This window comes from Callospermophilus lateralis, chromosome 6, assembly GCF_048772815.1.
Source record: "Callospermophilus lateralis isolate mCalLat2 chromosome 6, mCalLat2.hap1, whole genome shotgun sequence".
Classification (NCBI taxonomy): Eukaryota; Metazoa; Chordata; class Mammalia; order Rodentia; family Sciuridae; genus Callospermophilus; species Callospermophilus lateralis.
In genome coordinates, this window is record NC_135310.1 from 99,926,231 (window position 1) to 99,949,525 (window position 23,295).

Sequence of the window (23,295 nt, forward strand, 5' to 3'; positions counted from 1 at the left end):
TTCAGTTTTCTTTGAGCACTCATGAATGTTTACTATATTTAGGGGAATGAAAATATTTTGTATATTCAGCAAATAATCATTAGTCGTATCAGGGCATTATCCAGGATAGAGTAGGTTTAATCATTAGTCATATCAGGGCATTATCCAGGATAGAGTAGGTTATGCAAAAGTGGCAAGCAAACCCCAAATGTCTATGGCCTAAAACAATAAATGTTTATTACTCATCAAACTACACATTTATCATCAGTAATGAGGAATTCCCCTATATTTGTATGGAGACTTAGACTAGCAGATGTTTCATCATCTAGATTATAAAATGGTAGCCAGTGCACAGAGAATCAAACACTAGCTCTTTAACCACTTTCATTCCTCCTTAGTTAACCTGAGAAAGTTGTGCAAACCACATCAGCATCAAGAGATATCTCCAATATGCCATGAAGTAGAGGGAATCTAGAGATTGGTAAAAACAAAAATGTCATTTATTTTTGATTATTTTTTTATTGTAAATGGGCATCATACTTTTATTGATTTATTTTTTATGTGGTGCTGAGGATTGAATCTAGTGACTCACACATGCAAGGCAAGTGCTCTACCACTGAGCTACAACTCCAGACCCAATAGTAATCATTTCTACAAAGAAAAATAGCAGTGAATCAAAGATGAATTCCTTCATCAAACAGGGTGATGTCAAAGAAAGGATGTAAACCAATAAAAGTAACTATTTCAAGATAGTCAGTGTTAAATGCCAAAGAGGAGAGTCAAATAAAACTCTCTATAGTTTAGAGGTAAGATGAACAATTAAAAATACATCATAAAAAATCATAAAGAAGAGGCTCATAATAACTACATAGTACAGGGCCTGTTCTTAGCCAGTTTAAGAAATCTCTAGCCTAGAGATGCTTTGGTCCTTATCTTTACTTATTTTATATCTTTAACAAAACTAAGGACCATCTTTGTTTACTTTCTCAGTAAGTCTGTCTTAGTATATCTATAGAAAAAATTCTCTAAGGTGGAATTAATTTTTGGAGCAAAGGGTTAATTAAATTCATAGTTAAACTTTGATACAAATTGCCTATTTACCCTTAAGGAAGTCCTTATTCCCCAACACATGTTGGAAAATGTCTTTCCTCATGCTCTTATCATCATTATATTTCATTGGAGTTTCTTTAACCCATTTAAGTTTAAAATGATAATGGTGCGCTCTCTCTCTCTCTCTCTCTCTCTCTCTCTCTCTCTCTCTCTCCTTTCTGATCATCATGTGAGCTGCTTCCCTCTACTATACTCTTCCACCATGATGTTCCGCCTCACTTTGAGCCCTAAGGAATGGAGCCTGCTGTTGTGGATTGAGACCTCTGAAACCATGAGCCCCCAAATAAACTTTTCCTCCTCTACAATTGTTCTAATCAGGTCTTTTAGTCACAGCAGTGAAAAAAGCTGACTAAAAAAGAAATTGAGAAATGGGATTGTTGCTGTGACTAACCTGACCATATGGTTCAGAAAGCATTTTGAGCTTTTTAGAATTGGTGGGAGGAATTTTGAGATATTTAGTAGTGCAAGATGGAAATGTTTTAGGTTGTTGTAAGCAGAGCTTAATAGTTGATTCTGGTGGGAATTCAGAAGATCAGAATGCCAATAGAACTCTAGACAGTGAAGATAGGGCTCAAGAAGATTTAGAGGAAAAGGAGCACACTATTGGTAATTGAACTAGAGGCCATTTGTATTATGTTCTGAGAAGTTGTCTGCATTTTGCTCATATCCTGAGACTTTCTGTGAAGCTGACTTTAACAGCAATGGATTTCTTAATCTGGTGGAAGAAATACCTAGGCAGCATAGCATTCAGGCAGTGGCATGGATATTGCTAGCAGCTGTTAGCCAAGTTATTGTGATAATCCAGAGCAGAAAGTAGAGCAGAAAGATTTAAAAAACTTGGAAGGTGAGAGTAAAACTTAAAAAGTGAGAGTAAAACTGGGCTTAAGGAAGTTGTAGTTGTTAAAGACAAAACAACTAAAGAAATGCTAAAGACTTTGCTAAAAAAGATGGCTTGAGGCATCTCAGGAGCTGGCAAGACCACACCCATTTCAGACTCAAGGAAATTAAAGTAAAAAATCTCTTGAGAGCACAAGGGGGCTAGGAAGTTTTTTTCAATGTGCTTAGCCACCCAGGTACTCAGAGACTAACACAACCAGGGTTCCTGAAGGCTTGGCTACTGGTTGAGATGGCAGCAGAAGTTGGCATCAACAATGTGGTGCTGGTTCTGCAGGAATGCAGGATACTGAAGTTAGGGGATTATGGAAGCTTCCCCCAAGATTTCATAAGAAGGCCTGAGAGTCCAGGAAAAGTGCAGCCGGGTCAGAGTCCCTGCAGGTAGCCCTTGAGCAGGTGATGTGTGGAGATTTGAGGAGGAGGCTAAAGCTGCAGTGGAGACCCCTGAGATTACAAAATGCCAGTAACTTGAGACATCATCCTAGGAAAGCTGTAGGAATTGAACAGAGACAAACCAACAGAAAAGCCAGTTGAGCTGTAACCAACATGGTCACAGGAGTGGAGCTACATAAGCCCTTTGGAGAGAATATCATCATACCATGTGCCCCAGATGCTGAACATGGAGCTACAGGATTTCAGTCTTGCTTTGGTCCTATCCCTTCTTTTTATGTCCCCAATTTTCTGACTGGAAATATTTACTCCATACCATTATATATTAGATATTTGTAAATTGCTTTTAATTTGATAGGAACTCACAATGCAAGATTGCCTTGATCCTCAGAGAAGACTTTGGACTTAAACTTTGAGCAATCTCTGAACTGTTGAGACTGTGGGGACTGTTGGGAACGGACTAAATGTATTTTGCATTGTCAGATGAGTTTGAGCTTTTGGAGGTCAGGGTGGAATGTTTGGATGTGAGGTGTCCCTGAAAAGCTCATGTCTGAGACAATGCAAGAAGGTTCAGAGGAGAAAAGATTGGGCTGTGAGAGTCTTAAGCTAATCAGTGAATCAATCCCCTGATGGGGTTTAACTGAGTGATAACTGAAGTGGTTGGGTGTGGCTGGAGGAGGTGGTAATTGGGGGTGTGGCTTTGGGGTATATATTTATATCTGATGAGTGGAGTTTCTCTCTCTCTCTGCTTCATGTGAGCTGCTTTCGTCTGCCATACTCTTCTGCCATGTTGTTCAGCCTTACCTTGAGTCTGAAGAATGGAGCCTGTTATCTGTGGATTGAGACCTCTGAAACTCAAGCAAACTTTTCCTCCTCATAATAAAATAAAATAATACTGGTTTGACTTTCATTTCTTTATTAGTAAGATATATTATCAAAATCTGTGACTTGGAGACAGATTATGTTTTGTTCATGTTTTATTTTCATATTGGGCTATTCTTTTTAAAATTAATTTTATATCCATTTCAGAAATTGCTTATAGATGTGAAAATAATTTCCTGGTTTACATAAATTTTATGTTTTGATTAATTTTTTCAATTTTAACTATACAGAAATATTTTACTTTTTATGTATACATAGAAAATGTTTTTGTTTTATGTCTATATGGAAAGGTTCCACATTATAGCATTTTGAATATAGTAATTCATTAAATTATTTTTGGAATTTTATTATTTTTAACCTTTAAACTTTTAGATTTTAGAGTAAAATTAGATAAGCATTCATATTTTTTCTTTTTTTCCTTAATGGATAGCCAGTTACCACAACAATATTTATGGAATATCACTTTTCCTCCACTTATTTGAAAAACCATCTTTCCAATTTCATTTGGTTTGGTGTTTTTGGCTTTCCATTCTGTTCCATAGACTTGTCTACATCTTTTCCACTGCCAAATCGTTTTAATTATTGTCACTTCATAATATGATTTCATATTGGCAGGATTGGTCCTTCCTGATCATTTTTTTATAATCAAAAGTTTCCTGGCTATTCTTGAATGCTTATTTTTCCAGATAAAGCTCAGTATATTTCCTGCAGTTTCTTAAGACTTTATATTCATATTTTAATTAATATTTCTTTAATTTATTGATTGATTTTGGAGAGATTGACATCTTTTCATTACTGAGTTTTTCTATTTATGATTATGGATTATCTTTATTTAGATTTACTCTTGAAAACTTGATATGACAATATTAAGTGTTTTTAACTGATTGTTAACTTTGCTTTGTTTAGGTTTATAATACTAGAAATTACTAGAAATTTTTTTTACATTTTTTTCCTATTATAAAGAGAGCCATTCTTAATATTTTATATATATATATATATATATTTTTTTTTTTTTTGTAAATAAAAACTATTTAGTTTTGTATACTTATGTTTGATAATACCAACTAATTGATCTTCATTATTTATCATCTCTGGGTATTAGGTATATTGGTATATTAGATGTATAATCTTAAAAAAGATGCTTTGTTTTCATTTTATTTTTACTCATTTATTTTTGTTTGTTGTCTAAATTAGTTGACTAGTTCAGAAATACATTAAAACTCATGCTGATACTGGGTAACTTTTTCTTCCTTTCCAAACAGGCATCCATCCATGCAGATAATTTTTTTGGTAGTAAAACACACCCAGCAGGGAATAAACATTGTATATATTTACAATTTTGTATCTTTGGCTTTTGTTTGTAACCATTAGCATCAGCCAAAAATCCTGTTTCAGTCATGTCTCTCTCTCTCCACTTGATGATAATAGGTGACTTAAATTTTTTAGGCATCTACTATACTCTCTATGCCTTTTCCTTGAACCATATTGTCAGGATTGAAAGGCTTCATTGGATCCACTTTTACTGATTTGCAGATTTCAAGGGTGATGTTTATAGCCACATCCTTGATTCAATCTTTTCCATGGGCTGAGTTTTAATTGGAAATTTAATTTTTTAAATTTTTTTTTATATTTATTTTTTTAGTTGTACACAATACCTTTATTTTGTTTATTTATTTTTGTGTGGTATTGAGGATTGAACCCAGGGCCTTGTGCATGCCAGGTGAGTGCACTACAGCTGAACCACAACCCCAGCTCATGGAAATTTTATTTTTAAAAGCATTTTCCAGTTTAATTGTTTACCTGTTAGAGATGTGAAAAGAAATTTCAGTATCTTCCAGTTGTATTTTTTGACATTATCTGTTCCTTTCACTTACTACTCACAAACTGGCCAGTTCTTTTCTGAGTTCATCTTTTTTAAAAAAATAGTACCCTGTCAAATACAGCCAATAAAAATCAGTTCAAAATCCCAACATCCTGTTTCTCAGTTGTTCACCTTTCCCTGTAAGTTCTCCATGCAAGTGGAAGCATGATTGTGTCTGGTGAGGCCTCCTATGGAGTGCCTGGCATAACGGATGATTATAAGCCAGAAGGGTACAATGGTATAAAATATCAGTACACTGCAAATGAAAGCTAGATCTATAAGCTTTGTGAGGGGTAAACCACCCCCTGCCCCTGGCCTCTCAAATGAGAAGCAGAAAGTCTACAGATATCACTTTAATGGTATTTCAGCCAAGAACAGAATGGAGCAAAGCCTTCAAAAGTCTGAAAAGAATTCAGAATTATGCTTCTAAACGTAATTTATCAATTATGTAAATGAATAATCTACAGACATTTTTAGAGACTTAAGATCTCCCATGAATTCCTTCTCAAGAAGCCATTGGGCTCCCCTAAACAGGGAAGGGAACATAAATATAAAAACAAAGAATCTACACCCCGTCAAGAGACAGCTCTAAGACAGACTGACTGAAGGATAGGAAATTTTCAGTGTTATATGAATACATTAGGAGGGATTTTGACAATTTGAGGGAGTTTGGGATTGGATATAACAATAAGTTTATGGTAAATTAAGCAATAAAACAGGCAGTTTTGGGCTCTAGGAAAAAATAAACATTTGGGCAAGAGAAGGCAAGTAATCAGAGTATATGGCTTAGCTGTGAACATTAGCATAATATATACTAACACTTAACCAAAGCTTTAGGAGTACATTAAGAGGATCTGTGCCTGTTAGAAGTGTAGGTGGGGAGGGGTGTTGGATAGTTTGAGAACTTAATCATCTTAATTCACAGATAATATATTTAAAATGTATAGAAATTAAAAATGTATGTAAATATGGTTTGGCAATCTAAACTCAAAGATAGAAATTTAGAGTGAAAAGTTGCTTTTAGAGGGTTGCCTTCTATAAGACTTGAACAACTATAGTAGTCCTCAAATCGTATGAGTGAATAGCCTTTTTTATTTGTAGATAATGGGTCACCTCCTCCTCTCTCCACCTGACAATCTTACAGTATAATCCAATGTTTATATGTAGAGTCTTAATTTTCCCAGATAAAACTGAACCTGACCTTAATCTTGTCATGACAGTCCTTGTTTTTGGTCTTCATTGTGCCTTCATAATTAAGACTTTAATGTTTTTATTAGTGCATTATAGTTATACATAGTAACAGGGTTCATCTTGACATAGTCCTTAATAAGTAAAATAAAATTTGCTCCACATTAAACCTCAGTGTTTCCCTTTTTGTGGCCTTTCCCCTTCCCAATGCCCTTCCTCTACTCTGTTTATCTGTCTTCTGTTAGTTTATTGTCTTCTTTTTAATTGGTGCATTATAGATACACATAAAAGTAGAATTCATTGTCATATTTTCATATATGCACATAGTATAGTTTGGCCATATTGATTGTGTGGTTTTTTTCCCTTTCCTATTCCTCTTCCCTCTACCTTGTTTCCCTCTTACCTGTTAATGATGCTTTATTCTATTTTCATGGGAATCCTCCATTTAAAAAAAATTCTGTATTTCTCTCTTGCTTCCACATATGAGAGAAAGCCTTCATACAACCCTTGACTTTCTCAGTCTGGCTTATTTCATTCAGTGAGATGTTCTCCAGTTCCATCCATTTACCAGCAAATGATATTTCATTCTTCTTTACTGCTGAGAAAGACTCCATTATATGTAAATATATATCACTTTTTTTTTATCCATTTGTCTGTTGACACGCACTTGGGCTAGTTCCACAACTTGGCTATCATGAATTGCACTGCTATAAACATGTGTGGGCATGTATCATTATTGTATGCTGATTTTGGTTCTTTTGAATAAATTCTAAGGAGTGGGATGACTGAGTCATATAGTGGGTCACTATTAGTCTTTTGAAGAATCTCCATACTCTACTCCAATGTGATTGTACTAATTTGCAGTCCTACCAACAATGTATGAGAATACCTTTTCCCCCACATACTCACCAGCAATTATTGTTATTTGTATTTTTGATGATTGCCATTCTGATTGGGGGGAGATGAAATCTCTGTAATTTTGATTTGCATTTCTCTTATTGCTAGGGATGTTGAATATCTTTTCATATTTCTGTTGGCCATTTGTATTTTACTGAGAAATGCCTGTTTAGTTCATTTGCCCATTTATTGACTGGTTGTTTTAAAACTTTTGATGTTAAGTTCTTTGAGTTCATTATATATTCTGGGTATTAATGCCCTATTGGAAGAGATATTTTCAAAGATTTTTTCTCATTCTTTTTTTTTTTATTGGTTATTCAAAACATTACAAAGATTGCAGAATCACATCGGTTACACATCCACATTTTTACATAATACCACAATAGTAACTGTTGTATTCTGCTACCTTTCCTATCCTCTACTATCCCCCCTCCCCTCCCCTCCCATCTTCTCTCTCTACCCCATCTACTGTAATTTATTTCTCTCCTTATTTTTTTCCCATTCCCCTCACAAACTCTTATATGTAATTTTGTATAACAATGAGGGTCTCCTTCCATTTCCAAGCAATTTCCCTTTTCTCTCCCTTTCCCTCCCACTTCATGACTCTGCTTAATGTTAATCTTTTCTTCCTGCTCTTCCTCCCTGCTCTGTTCTTGGTTGCTCTCATTATATCAAAGAAGACATTTGGCATTTGTTTTTTAGGGATTGGCTAGCTTCACTTAGCATAATCTGCTCTAGTGCCATCCATTTCCCTGCAAATTCCATGATTTTGTCATTTCTTAGTGCTGCGTAGTACTCCATTGTGTATAAATGCCACATTTTTTTTATCCATTCATCTATTGAGGGGCATCGGGGTTGGTTCCACAGTCTAGCTATTGTGAATTGTGCTGCTATGAACATCGATGTGGCAGTATCCCTGTAGTACGCTCTTTTGAGGTCTTCAGGGAATAGTCTGAGAAGGGCAATAGCTGGGTCAAATGGTGGTTCCATTCCCAGCTTTCCCAGGAATCTCCATACTGCTTTCCATATTGGCCTCACCATTTTGCAGTCCCACCAGCAATGTATAAGAGTACCCTTTTCCCCACATCCTCGCCAGCACTTGTTATTGTTCGACTTCATAATGGCTGCCAATCTTACTGGAGTGAGATGGTATCTTAGGGTGGTTTTGATTTGCATTTCTCTGACTGCTAGAGATGGTGAGCATTTTTTCATGTACTTGTTGATTGATTGTATGTCCTCCTCTGAGAAGTGTCTGTTCAGGTCTTTGGCCCATTTGTTGATTGGGTTATTTGTTTTCTTATTGTTTAATTTTTTGAGTTCTTTGTATACTCTGGATATTAGGGCTCTATCTGAAGTGTGAGGAGTAAAAATTTGTTCCCATGATGTAGGCTCCCTATTTACCTCTCTTATTGTTTCTCTTGCTGAGAAAAAACTTTTTAGTTTAAGTAAGTCCCATTTGTTGATTCTTGTTTTTAACTCTTGTGCTATGGGTGTCCTATTAAGGAATTTGGAGCCCGACCCCGCAATATGTAGATCGGAGCCAACCTTTTCATCTATCAGACGCATAGTCTCTGATTTGATATCAAGGTCCTTGATCCATTTTGAGTTAACTTTTGTGCATGGCGAGTGGAGGGGATTCAGTTTCATTTTATTGCATATGGATTTCCAGTTTTCCCAGCACCATTTGTTGAAGATGCTATCCTTCCTCCATTGCATGCTTTTAGCCCCTTTATCGAATATAAGATAGTTGTAATTTTGTGGATTGGTTTCTGTGTCCTCTATTCTATACCATTGGTCCACCCGCCTGTTTTGGTACCAGTACCATGCTGTTTTTGTTACTATTGCTTTGTAGTACAGTTTGAAATCTGGTATCGCTACACCTCCTGATTCACACTTCCTGCTTAGAATTGCTTTTGCTATTCTGGGTCTTTTATTTTTCCATATGAATTTCATGATTGCTTTATCTATTTCTACAAGAAATGCCGTTGGGATTTTGATTGGCATTGCATTGAACCTATAGAGAACTTTTGGTAATATTGCCATTTTGATGATGTTAGTTCTGCCTATCCATGAACAGGGTATATTTTTCCATCTTCTGAGATCTTCTTCTATTTCTCTCTTTAGGGTTCTGTAGTTTTCATTGTATAAATCTTTCACCTCTTTTGTTAGGTTGATTCCCAAGTATTTTATTTTTTTTGAGGATATTGTGAATGGGGTAGATGTCCTCATTTCCAGTTCAGAAGATTTGTCGCTGATAACAGGAATGCCTTTGATTTATGCGTGTTGATTTTATATCCAGCCACTTTGCTGAATTCATTTATTAGCTCTAGTAGTTTCTTTGTGGACCCTTTTGTGTCTTCTAGGTATAGGATCATATCATCCGCAAATAGTGATAATTTAAGTTCTTCTTTTCCTATTTTTATGCCTTTAATTTCTTTCGTCTGTCTAATTGCTCTGGCCAGTGTTTCGAGAACTATATTGAATAGAAGTGGTGAGAGAGGGCATCCCTGTCTTGTTCCAGATTTTAGAGGGAATGCCTTCAGTTTTTTTCCATTTAGAATGATGCTAGCCTGAGACTTAGCATATATAGCTTTTATAATTTTGAGGTAAGTTCCTGTTATCCCTAGTTTTTCTAATGTTTTGAACATAAAGGGATGCTGTACTTTGTCGAATGCTTTTTCTGCATCCACCGAGATGATCATATGGTTCTTACCTTTAAGTCTATTGATGTGGTGAATAACGTTTATTGATTTCCGTATATTGAACCAGCCTTGCATCCCAGGGATGAATCCTACTTGATCATGGTGCACAATCTTTTTGATATGTTTTTGTATACGATTTGCCAGAATTTTATTGAGGATTTTTGCATCTAAATTCATTAGGGATATTGGTCTGTAGTTTTCTTTCTTTGAGGTGTCCTTCTCTGGTTTGGGAATCAGGGTGATATTGGCCTCATAGAATGAATTTGGGAGTTCTCCCTCTTTTTCTATCTCCTGAAATAGATTATGGAGTATTGGTATTAGTTCCTCTTTAAATGTTTTGTAAAACTCTGCTGTATATCCATCCGGTCCTGGGCTTTTCTTGGTTGGTAGTCTTTTGATGGCTTCTTCTATTTCCTCCCTTGATATTGATCTGTTTAGGTTGTTTATATCTTCCTGATTCAATCTGGGTAGTTCATATGTCTCAAGGAATTTATCTATGCCTTCACTATCTTCTATTTTATTAGAGTATAGGGTTTCAAAATAATTTCTAATTATCGTCTGTATTTCTGAATTGTCTGTTGTGATGTTGCCTTTTTCATCCCGTAAGCTAGTAATTTGGGTTCTCTCTCTTCTTCTTTGTTAGTGTGGCTAGTGGTCTATCAATCTTATTTATTTTTTCAAAGAACCAACTTTTAGTTTTGTCAATTTTTTCGATTGTTTCTTTTGTTTCGATTTCATTGATTTCTGCTCTAATTTTAATTATTTCTTGCCTTCTACTGTATTTGCTGCTGATTTGTTCTTTTTTTTCTAAGGCTTTGAGGTGTAGTATGAGGTCATTTATTTGTTGGCTTTTCCTTCTTTTAAGGAATGAACTCCATGAAATGAATTTTTCTCTTAGTACTGCTTTCATAGTGTCCCAAAGATTTCGATATGTTGTTTCTGAGTTTTCGTTTACCTCTAAGAATTTTTTAATTTCCTCTTTGATGTCTTCTGTAACCCTTTGTTCATTCAGTAGCATATTGTTTAATCTCCATGTGATGTAGGGTTTTTCCTTTCTCATTTTATTATTGATTTCCAATTTCATTCCATTATGATCAGATAAAAATGCATGGTAGTATCTCAACTCCTTTGTAATTGCTAAGCTTTGCCCTGTGACATAATATATGGTCTATTTTTGAGAAGGATCCATGTGCTGCTGAGAAGAAAGTGTATCCGCTTGATGTTGGGTGGTATATTCTGTATATATCAATTAAGTCTAAGTTATTTATTGTATTATTGAGCTCTATGGTTTCTTTATTCAATTTTTGTTTGGAAGATCTGTCCATTGGTGAGAGAGGTGTATTAAAATCTCCCATGATTATTGTGTTGTGGTCTATTAGACTCTTGAACTTGAGAAGAGTTTGTTTGATGAACGTAGCTGCACCATTGTTTGGGGCATATATATTAATGATCGCCAAGTCTTGTTGGTGTATGGTTCCCTTGAGCAGTATGTATTGTCCTTGTTTATCCCTTTTGATTAACTTTGGCTTGAAGTCTATTTTATTTGATACAAGTATGGACACCCCTGCTTGCTTCCGGGGTCCGTATGAGTGATATGATTTTTCCCAACCTTTCACCTTCAGTCTGTGTATGTCTTTTCCTATCAGATGAGTCTCCTGTAGGCAGCATATTGTTGGATCTTTTTTTTTAATCCATTCTACTAGCCTATGTCTTTTGATTGGTGCATTTAAGCCATTAACATTTAGGGTTACTATTGAGATATGGTTTGTATTTCCAGCCACATTTGGTTATGTATGATACTTAACATGATTAGTTTTTCCTCTATGCTTAGTTTTTCCTTTATTGTACTACCTCCCGTTGTTGGTTTTCATTGTTATTTTTCATTTCCTCTTCCTGTAATGTTTTGCCAAGGATGTTTTGAAGAGCTGGTTTTCTAGCTGCAAATTCTTTTAACTTTTGCTTATTGTGGAAGATTTTTATTTCATCTTCAATCCTGAAGCTTAATTTCGCTGGATACATGATTCTTGGTTGGAACCCTTTTTCTTTCAGCGTTTGAAATATGTTGTTCCAGGATCTTCTAGCTTTCAGAGTCTGTGTTGAAAGATCAGCAGTTATCCTGATTGGTTTACCCTTAAATGTAATCTGCTTCCTCTCTCTTGTGGCTTTTAAGATTCTCTCCTTATTCTGTATGTTGGGCATCTTCATTATTATATGTCTTGGTGTGGATCTCTTATGATTTTGTATATTCGGTGTCCTGTAGGCTTCTAGTATTTGGATTTCTTTTTCATTCTTTAAGTCTGGGAAGTTTTCTAGTATTATTTCATTGAATAGATTACTCATTCCCTTGGTTTGGACCTCTGTACCCTCTTGTATCCCAATAACTCTTAGGTTTGGTTTCTTGATGTTATCCCATAATTCTTGGATGTTCTGCTCATGATTTCTTAACATTCTCGCTGAGCTGTCTATGTTCTTTTCAAGTTGAAAAACTTTGTCTTCGTTGTCTGAAGTTCTATCTTCCAAGTGTTCTACTCTGCTGGTAATACTCTCATTTGAGTTTTTAATTTGGTTTATTGTTTCCTGCATTTCCAGGATTTCTGTTTGTTTGTTTTTTATATCCTCTATCTCCCTATAGAGTTGATCTTTTGCTTCTTGGATTTGTTTATGTAATTCATTATCAAAGTGATTTTTCATTGTCTGAATTTGATGAATAATGTCTTCCTTGAGACTCCAGATCATCTGAAGCATGTATATCCTGAACTCTTTGTCTGACATTCCATCAGCTGCAGATATTACCTCATCTAATGTTGAATTGACCTGCATTGTTTGTGGTCCTTTCTTTCCTTGTCTTTTCATACTGCTCATGATTCTTTCTAGCTTTGTAAAACTGTTGAGCTAATGTTTTTCCCCTTATATATTTGTATTGTTCTTGAATAGCTCCAATATCCCTCTTTTTCGGAGAAAGACAATGTTAACAGATCCCAATATCAACAGTACATTATCTAAGGACAAGTTTTCATTATTAATACATTTATAGTTAGATTCTAAGACTATAGATATTGGATTTAATTATTACTTAAGAATATATTTCTTAGTTTCATAAAAGGCCTACCATATCTGGTGGCATATAGAAAACTTAATTTCAGATGAAGGATGTTATACTTAAAGAGAAAGGAGTGAGGGAATGAGGTTAAACTAACTTAGCACCTTTGGAGAACTCTAACCACTCGACTGGTAATTTATGGAAGAATGTATAGACTCAACCTCCTATTTAGATAGTTACCCTATGTATAGATAGCAAAAGTTAGGAGATTGAAAATGGTATAGAGAGAATATGAATTAAAAAAAAAGAAAAGAAAAGAAATAACAAGGAAGAAAAGAGAAATAAGAGAAGGGAAAGGGAAGTAAGATAGAAATACAGAAAAAAAATGGGGGGGAGGTGGGGTATATGCAATTCCTCTATATTATATTACTTTGGTAATTCAGTTGTTCATGCTCAGTTCTTGGTTTCACATATGCTGAAGTTGTGGAAGAGAGAGAAGAAAAGAGAAAGAGAGGAAAAAAAAAAAAAGGTCTCTCAGAACACTGTTTTCCTTGCTTCCAGTAGGTGGCGTTGTCTATTCCTAGTTTGAGCCTCTGTATTCAGGGTGGTGGGTATAGCCAGTGTGAAGGGAAATGAGCTTCCACCTGTATCTTCCCTACTCTAGTCTCTGAGGTAGAAACCAGGTGCCTCTACAGTTGTTGTTTTGTGTTGATAGCTACAATCCCCAAAAGCTTGTGGGAAATATTTTGAGTTATCGCAGCTAAGGGTGGGGGAGTTGGAAACCGGGTACCTGGATCAGCCGCAACTGTGCTGGTAGCCACACCCACTTTGATGAGTTTTAAGGGTTGATGGGCTTCCTGGAGACTAGCGCTCGGGGCGGGACCGGACTTCCTGCTCCGGTCTGGCTGGGCGGCTGTCGAGGCTTCCTGCTCTGGTCTCTTTTTTCTCATTCTTTATGCTCTGTCTTCACATTCTTAATTGTTTCCTTTGCTGTACAGAAGCTTTTTAATTTGAAGTCATCTCATTTATTGATTCTTCCTTTTATTTCTTGAACTTTGGGAACCTCATTAGGGAAGTCAGTGCCTGTGGCCACATGTTGGAGTGCTGACTCTGCTTTCTTCTAGCAGTTACAGTGTTTCTTGTCTAATTCTTAGGTCTTTGATATACTTTGAGTTGATTTTTGTGCAGAGTGAGAGATATGAATCTAGTTCTATCCTCCTACACAGAGAAATCCAGTTTTCCCAGCACATTTGTGTTAAAAATGCTGTCTTTTCCTCCAACATGTTTTAGGCACCTCAAGGAACAGACTGTATGTATATGGATTTGTCTTTGTGTCTTCCGTCTATTCCATTAGCCCTCAGGCCTTTAAAAAAATGTTAATATCATGCTGCTTTTGTTTCTGTAGTTCTGTAATATAATATGAGATTAGGAGTATGATGCCTCCAACATCACTCTTATTCCTCAGTATTGCTTTGGCTGTACTTTCATTTTTCCGTACGAATTTTAGGATTTTTTACCCTAGTTTTGTGAAGAATGTCATTGGTATTTTGATGGGAACTGAACTGAAACTATAGACCACTTGTGGTAATATGGCCATTTTCACAATATCAATTCTGCCTATCCATGAGTGTGGGTAATTTTTACATCCTCCTAGTATTTTTTTAGTAATTTTGTTAGTTGAATACAATACCTTTATTGTATTTATTCATTTATATGAGATGCTGAGGATTGAAACCAGGGCCTCACATGTGCTAGGCAAGCAGTCTACCGCTGAGCCACAACTCCAGCCCCCCCTTCTAGGTTTTTTGTTTGTTTGTTTTTGCTTTTTGCAATTTCTTTTTTCGTTTTATAGTTTTTATTATAGAGGTTTTTCACCTGCTTGGTTGGCAACTCATTAAGGGTGGAGGCAAGATTGATGTTGAGGTTCCTGTACCTCCCATATTCTTCTTTCTATGATCATAAATGACACACTGAAAAATGAGGACTAAACCTAGAGTTAGGGTTTAATGCATATGAGAATTTAAGTGTTTGTAGATTTATTTCCAATCAATTTTTATAAGGGTAATGTTGAAGTATGTATAGTCCTGCTTAGACTGAAGCATTTTTTCTTTAATTAACAAAATATTTTTTCTTTAGTTAATTTCAGTATTATTTTCAGGGTGACCGTGGACTTCCTGGTTTTCCTGGGCTTCATGGAATGCCAGGATCAAAGGTTGAAAACATTTATTCCTTTTAAATACAGCAATATCATATTTTAATTAAAAGGAAAGTGCTTTTATATTATAAATATATGCTCATATATAAATAAAGACAAGTATGTTAAAATAAATGATTAAGATTAATATAGTGGCTTACATAAAAATCTAAAAAAATTCTCCTTAAAGTTTTTAGTTAAGAATGTCTAATACAATATTTAAAATTGATAACAAGTTTACTATACACAAGTTCTTTTAAATGTAAGCCCTAAACTGTAAGCCTATTATAGTACCAATTAGGCTTATGAAGCCTGGAAAATAAGACTTTTGTAAACAAACTATAAATTATTTTATTTTTATTTATTTTGATGTTAGCATATTAAACTCTGTTATTTATAATGTGTTTTTTTCTTCATAAAGGAAATACTACTATTACTCTAAAATTTAATACTTATATGTTTTTCTTTCAGGGTGAAATGGGCCCCAAAGGAGATAAAGGATCCCCTGGATTTTATGGCAAAAAGGGAAGTGTAGATCACAAAGTATCAATATTGAGTTTTTAATGTAAGGGAAATACCAAACTTGAATTGCATTCCCAGCCCAAAATTAGAGCAATTACCTCTGTTCACCCTTCTGAGGGACTTCTTTTAAATATAGAAAGGAAAAAAGCGGGGGTTATATCTGGTAACTGCAATAATGGTGCTGTATAAAAATCCATTGTTATTGGTCACTGTGAACTTCAAAAAATATTTACAGTGAATGATTTCTTTAGAAGCAGTATCTGCTAAAAACGTATCCATTCAGAATTAACGTTATACACCTTCCTGTATCCATACACTGAAGGAAGTTTGTTTTTTCCATGCATTTAAAATACTATTACTTAAAAATTTATCAAGAGATGGTTGCAATGTCTAGATGCTTATGATAAAAATTCTGCATATTAACATTTTCAGTGTCTTAGAGGTAATTTTTTTTTAACCTGGGTAAAAACTTAACACTGGGATGGTTAAAAGTATGCTTTGCCAACAGTTGCAGAGTCAACACAATCTGCAGTTCCACTAATTCTGCCACTATGCATTGAAATTAAGTTGTAAGCTTTCCTATGTAAATTTGAGTTAGAGCTTGAAAATATTATTGTCAAGATTGTTTTTTAAGTGTTCTTTTTAAATGCAGGGTGCAAAAGGTGAAAAGGGGAATGCTGGTTTTCCTGGCCTTCCTGGACGTGCTGTGAGTTTCGTAGAAAATTGTTCTTGAGTATTTTGCTTTAAAAAAAAGTAAAGTAGGGCTGGGGTTGTGGCTCAGTGGTAGAGCGCTTGCCTAGCATGTTGAGGCACTGGGATGGATTCTCAGCACTGCATATAAATAAATAAATAAATATCCATCAACAGATTTTTTAAAAAATAGAGTATGTCTGCTTTAAAAGAAAAAATTGTATAAAAATATGCTAAAATACATGTATTTATTTTTTAGGGAGAACCCGGAAGACATGGAAAAGATGGATTAATGGGTATTCCTGGTTTCAAGGTATTTAGCAAAATAAACAAAATGAAAAAGTTTTTGTACCTGTGAATGAACATTAGAAGAATATGCCAATATTAGAATTTTTTATATACAGCATTGGGGTAAAATTAAAGAACTAAAACTATTTTTAGTCTAATGTAAAAATGATACTAAATTTCCCTTGAATGCATTGTGAATTCTCATGTCTTAGAAATAAAATCACAGAATATTTTTATTAGCTAATTTACTTTAATTAGATATATATGATAGCAGAATGCATTTTGATTCATTGTACACAATTGCAGCACAACTTTACATTTCTATGGTTGCACACTATGTAGCCTTACACCATATGTGCAGTCATACATGTACTTAGGTTAATGATGTTCATCTCATTCCACCATCTTTCCTGACCCTATGCACCCTCCCTTCCCTCCTTCCCCTTTGCCCAGTCAGAGTTCCTCCATTTTTCCCATGTTTCCCCCCCCACCTTCCATGGAGTGTGGCTGGAAGGAGTGGGTCATTGGGGGCTTGGGGATGTGCCTTTGGGGTATATACTTTGTATCTTGCAAGTGGAGTGCAGTGTCTCTCTCTCTCTCTCTCTCTCTCTCTCTCTCTCTCTCTCTCTCTCTCTCTCCTCTCTCTCTCCCTCTCTCTCCCTGTCTCTCCCTGTCTCTCCCTTTCCCCCCCACCATCCCTCCCTATATATCCTCCTTCCCTCCTCCCTCCCTCCCTCCGTCTCTCCTTGGGAGTGGTGTCTGGATTAGCATCCTTGAGCTGTCCTTAAACACAGGCAACACCTGTTCTGGGAACTTCCAGTGTGAAGGTGCTGATTTACGATTGTTCAGTGGCTATGGTGATGCCCTGCTCAATAAAAGATTCTGTTTCAGACACAGAGCTATCAGTTCTTGACCTTGAGGTTCAGACACCAGCTGCCTGGGTATAGAAAGTTATGAGTGTAAGTTGATAATCATAATTGGGCTGTTCATAACTACGACCTTGTTTCTACTTGTTTTGAAGAAACTTTCTCACAATAACCCTTTTAATGATAAAACCTATAAAATAAACATGCTGAGCTTGTTCTGGGTCACTATCTTCCTACCAGGGATTTGAGTGAACCACCCAGTCCCAGCTTTTTATTTGTGTGTCTATTTGTCTTTTCTTCATCCCCTCATGGATATCCCCTGATCCAGTACCTGAATTAATGACCATGCAAATTGCACCCCTCTCTCTACCTATATCTCTCTCCTTATCAATCATAATATGAACTGCTTTCCTTCACCACACTCTTCTGCCATGATATGATGTTCTGCCCATTGTGAGCCTCAAGGAGTGGAGCCAGCTATCTATAGACTGAGATGTCTGAAACCATGAGCTATCAAATAAACTTTTCCTCCTTAAAACAAAAAAATCACAAATATTAAAAAGTTGAGCATCTTTGATAAACCATTCAGATTGGTTTATTAGTAGGTTGGGGCAGAAGATCTTAGCTCTATCTCCCAAGGGATTAAAGAAAGAAATTCTATGCTTAAGTCTGAAAACTAATTATCATTTGTGTGGTATGGTATGAGTATGGGAGAATTAGAGCAAGAGGGATCTGTAGAGTATCAATCATTCCTCTTTCCTGAGAAAACTCAAAAGCACATGTCCCATTATGGTGGGTTAGCACCATCATATGTTATTACATAAAGAAACTTTTTACTAGCCATTTATCAAATAGAAACAAACTTTTCTATGGTGTAGCTTGTTAGATAAAAGGATGTATATGTGTATGTATTCAGTCTGTGTATCTGGAATACACAAACAGCTGATAATATTTCAAGGTATAGATATATTATTGTGTCTAACATGTTGACATGCTCACTTTTTTTAACATTTTGTAGTTGTTGATGGATCTTTTATTTTATTTATTTATTTACATGTGGTGCTAAGAATCGAACCCAGTGCCTCACACATGCTAGGCAAGTGCTCTACCACTGAGCCATAACCCTGGCCCCATCACTCTTGATATGTGACATTTAGGGCACATTATGTTTTCTAATTTTTTATAATATTAGTTTATAAATTTAGGTTTATGGATTATTTTAAATTAATTTTATTCATATGGTGTGAGACAAAAGACAAAGTTCTTTTTTTCTACACGTGGAGATCCAATTCTTCTAGTAATATTTATTGAAACCTATTATTTCCCAATGAGTTAACACTTTCACCATGTATCAATTGATTGATGTATGTGTAAAATTATCTTCAGGTTCTCTGATCTGTTTCATTAATTTATACCTCTGTCCTTTCCTCAATATCACACTAATTTTATTTTCCTTGCCTTTCACTAATATGAGTCATATATCATAATTCTAATTAAGGTTTGAAATCAGGTTAATACTATAAATTTATTTTTCTTTTTAAAAGCAATAGTGGATTAGTAGATAGTTTAGATCCATGAAAAATTTTATCATTAGCTTATACAATTAAAAAAAACAAACAAGCCTTCTGGAATTTGTTTAACTTGTTAATTAAACTTTGGTATAGTTTGGAATAGTTTTAGAGTTGAAAAATTGCAAAACAGTACAGAGAGTTCCCTTATACCTTTTACCGACTTTCTCCTGATGTTAATATCTTATGTAACTGTGGTACATTTGTCAAAACCAAGAAACCAGTGCTGGCACTAAATCCCATACTTTATTTGAGTTTCATGAGTTTCCTTAAAACATTAGGTTTTCCACTAATGTCCTTTTTCTGGTCTAGAATTCAATCCAGAATATCACATTGCATTAATTCCTTATGCCTCTTTATTCATCTCTGATCTGTGACAGTTTGACAGTCATGTTTCGGTTTTTAGAACTGACAGTTGTGAAGAGTTTTGGTTAGGTACTTTGTAGGACATCATTTGAGTTGGGATTGCCTGATATTCTTTTCATGACTAAACTGAGATTATGGTTGGTTTGGGGAAAGATAACAGAGATGAAGTGCCCTTCTTATCCTGTGGGAGCATACATGCTAGACACATGATTATTCACTGACGACCTACTTCAGTCACTTGGTTAAGATGAGTACTTTCCAGGTTTCTCTACTTTTTTCTTTCCATCTTCTACGCTTTGGAAGCAACTCAACAAATCCAGCCTTCATTTAAGGAATGAGATAAGATTGAGCTCCAACTTTTTTAGTGGGGAGTATCTTCACATCTTTACATTTGTTCAGAATTGCTATTTTAACAATATTGTGCTTTACAGTCAATAAACATGGCATGTGAGTCTATTATGGAGGCTTTCTTTACTTTTTCTCAGCAAAGTTTTGTAGTTTTTCTAAGTGTACAGATCTTTTATATGTCTTTTATTAAACTCATACTGACTTAATTATATTTTTTCACAGTATTGTGAATAGATTTTTAAAAATATATCTTTATTTTATTTGTTTATTTTTATGTGGTGCTGAGGATTTAACCCAGTGCCTCGCACGTGCAAGGCAAGAATTCCACCACTGAGCTACAACCCCAGCCCCTATGAATAGATTTTTAAAAATTTATTTCTGGATTTCTTGTTACCAGTATATTAGGATAATGTTTTAGACTATTAATCATATATCTTTCAAACTTGCTAAACTCACTTACTAGTTCTTATAGTTTTCATTGCATATTCATTTGCTTTTACTGCATAGATGACAATATTTTTGCAAATAAGGGCAAATTTCTTTTTCTGTACTAATTTACATGAATTTATTTATTTTGATAGTTTTGTTGCATCAGGCCCTCTAATACAATATTAATTAGGAGTTTTATGCTTGTTTTTGAAATTAAGTGGAGAACCTTCAGTCCTTAACCACAGAGTGTTTGTTCCTGATTTGACAAAGAAACTTCATCAGGTTGAGGCAATTTCTTTTTATTTCTAGTCCCTTGAGAGTTTTGTTTTGTTTTTTGAAAATCATGGTGTTAAATTTTGTCAAAATTTTTTCTTCTTCTTTTACTACTTTAGTGTGTTGACTATGTTTTTTCCTCCTGTTAATATGGTAAATAACAGTAATTCATTTTTTTTTTGTAACTCTGATCTTGTTTTATTGGAATAAACTCCAGTTGGTCAACTTATGTTACTGTTTTTATATATTGATGGGTTAAACTTACTAATATTTTATTAAGACCTTTTGTTTTTGTGTTCATAAAGGGTATTGGTCAGTAGTTTTCCTGTGATATTTTATCTGGCATTATAATCAAAGTAATTCTGGTTTCTATTTTCTGGAAGAGTTTATGTAGGATTGGTGTCATTTCTTCTTCTGATGTGTAGTACAATTCATGAATGGAACCATCTGGACCTGGCCTTTTTGTATGTGTAAAGAATATATTAATTACAAATTAAATGTCTTTACTAAATACAAAGCTGTTTAGATTTTCTCTTTTTTCTTGAATAAGTTTTGGTAGTTTGTACTTTTTAAGGAATTTCTCTTTTACTAATTTTCAAATTTGTTGACATACTATATTATTAATTAACATTGCCTGTTCATGCCTCTTCTGTAGGGTTTGGAAGTGATGTTCTGTATTTTATTTCTGACATGTTTTGTGAAAGGATTTCTCAATGATACTTATAACTAAAGTCAAGCACAGAGTGTTTTTCTTCATCTTCCCCTCTGTTATTTGAGACTGATGATTTTTTTTTATTCTTAGATAACTTTCCCTTATATTTTTATGTGGAAATTGATCTGCTTAAGTATTTTCTTTCTCATAAGGCCAATAATCCTAAACTTACTTTTCTTGGAAAATTTGCATTCCATCATTTTTCAGGTGATTTTTATATAATGTGAAAATTCCTCTCCAATATTTTTTTTAAAGTTTCTTTTGCAACAATGATTATTCACCCTTTGCCATTATTTACTATGAATATATACCTTCATTCTCTCTCTACTTTTTTCTTGAAGATATGTTCTAGTTTGTCTATTATGTTGACTTATTCAAATATCTAACATGGAATTTAATTATTGACCTTAAGGATTTTTTTTTTAACTTTTATCCTATTTTTTTTCTTTTTTCTTACAGTTTTCCTAGATCTTACAATTGACAATTGAATACATTTATTTTCATTTATTATTACTTTTTAATCTAAGTAGTTAAATTATAAATGTTTTTCTGATTATTGCTTCAATTCTATCCTCTTGATTCTTACATACAAAATCTTCATAAATGTTAATTTTTAGAAATTCTGCAATTTTTATTTGTTTTCCCTAAGAGTTATTTAAAGAGTTTAAAATATTTTTTAGGTTGGAGTCCTTTTAGTTTGACCTGTTGCCAATTTCTTGTTTTATTGCACTGTATCAGAGAATGTTATTTGTAATAGTTCTTCTGTATAAAAGACTTATTTTTTTCTTTGACTCATTGTATGTTCAATTTTCAGGAATGTTTCCTGTGCATAGGAGAAGGTAAACCTCTATTTTCAGAGTGTGAATCTCAATATACGTTCGTAAGATCTTCCTTATTGAATATTTTCTTTAGATCTTTAATATAATTTTTTTGTTTATTACGTGTCCTATTATTAGTTCCTTTTTGTCTGTTTCTTTCCATCTTCTATTCAGAAATGTGGTTTCTGTTTTTTGTTGCACAGATACTCAGAACTATTATTTCTTCATTTTCAATTGTGGCATTAGCATTATAAATATTATTTTTGTCTCCTTTAGCTTTCTTTCTACCTTTTCTTATGCCAGGATTATACCTTCTTCTTTCTGGTGGTTTTTATTTTTATTTGCTTGCTATACCTTTGCCCATCTTGAGCTTTAACTTCTTCAGTAACTTTGTTTTAACTGTGTTGCTTATATTCAGCACAGAATTTGTCTTTACTTTGTAAAACAACCTGGTTTTTTTTCTTTTAATAGATTGTTTATTTTTATTCATTGACTGATATGTTTACTGTTATCACTGGGATAATATTTATGCTATAATCTTGTTATGCTTAGTAGATTCCCTTAGGCTCCTTTTAGCCTTACTTCAGCATCTACTCTTTGTTGTGTTAAACTTAAATTATACCACATTTCCGTGGCATTAATGAAATCATTCTGTTTCTATTTCTCCTTCCCCTTATCTTTTTCCTCTTATCTGTTTAATTATGGTACTTCAACTTCGTCAGATCATATAATATAAACTATTTTTCCATTCTGCCCACTGTCATTTTAGACTTGCAATTAATTTTCCTTAGAGTTCATTACCGGCATCCTTGCCAATATTTTATAAACATCATTTGAGTTTGGTGAAGTTTCTCCTCTAGTATATTCCTTAGAGCTTGTGCATACAGTAATTCATCAATTCATCTATTTTAACATGTCTTTCTATATCCTTGTTCCTTGAATAATAACTTAGCCAACTATAAAATTATTGTCTTACTGTTTTTCACTGTTTTTTTTTCATTCATTTCTTGTAAATGTTGCTCCATTGCCTTCGCATACATTGCTGATGTCAATATAATTGTCTTTCCTTAGTAGGTGACTTTGTCTTTTTGCATGGAAGTCCAAAAGGGTGAAAAACACTACTTGTATATTTAAAGTCTAATAGCATAAGCATATCTCAAAATTAAGAATTTTAATTACTCCAAAACCCTTTTTAAAATTATATTCAGTGTTTTTTAAAAAAATTCTAGAACAATCTAACAATTCTTTTAAATCATTTTAGTTTATGTCTGTAGGATT

At 34.3% G+C, this 23,295-nt stretch overlaps 1 protein-coding gene across 1 annotated transcript in view; it reads left to right on the plus strand.

Annotated features, from left to right (window-relative positions):
* The window catches only part of Col21a1 (collagen type XXI alpha 1 chain), a 175,415-nt gene that overhangs the window by 107,438 nt on the left and 44,682 nt on the right, over positions 1-23,295 (plus strand). Inside the window, exons 14-17 of the mRNA XM_076860067.1 lie at positions 15,102-15,155; positions 15,609-15,668; positions 16,312-16,365; positions 16,609-16,662. Coding sequence (XP_076716182.1) covers positions 15,102-15,155; positions 15,609-15,668; positions 16,312-16,365; positions 16,609-16,662 — 222 coding nt within the window. The remainder of the gene's footprint in view (positions 1-15,101; positions 15,156-15,608; positions 15,669-16,311; positions 16,366-16,608; positions 16,663-23,295) is intronic.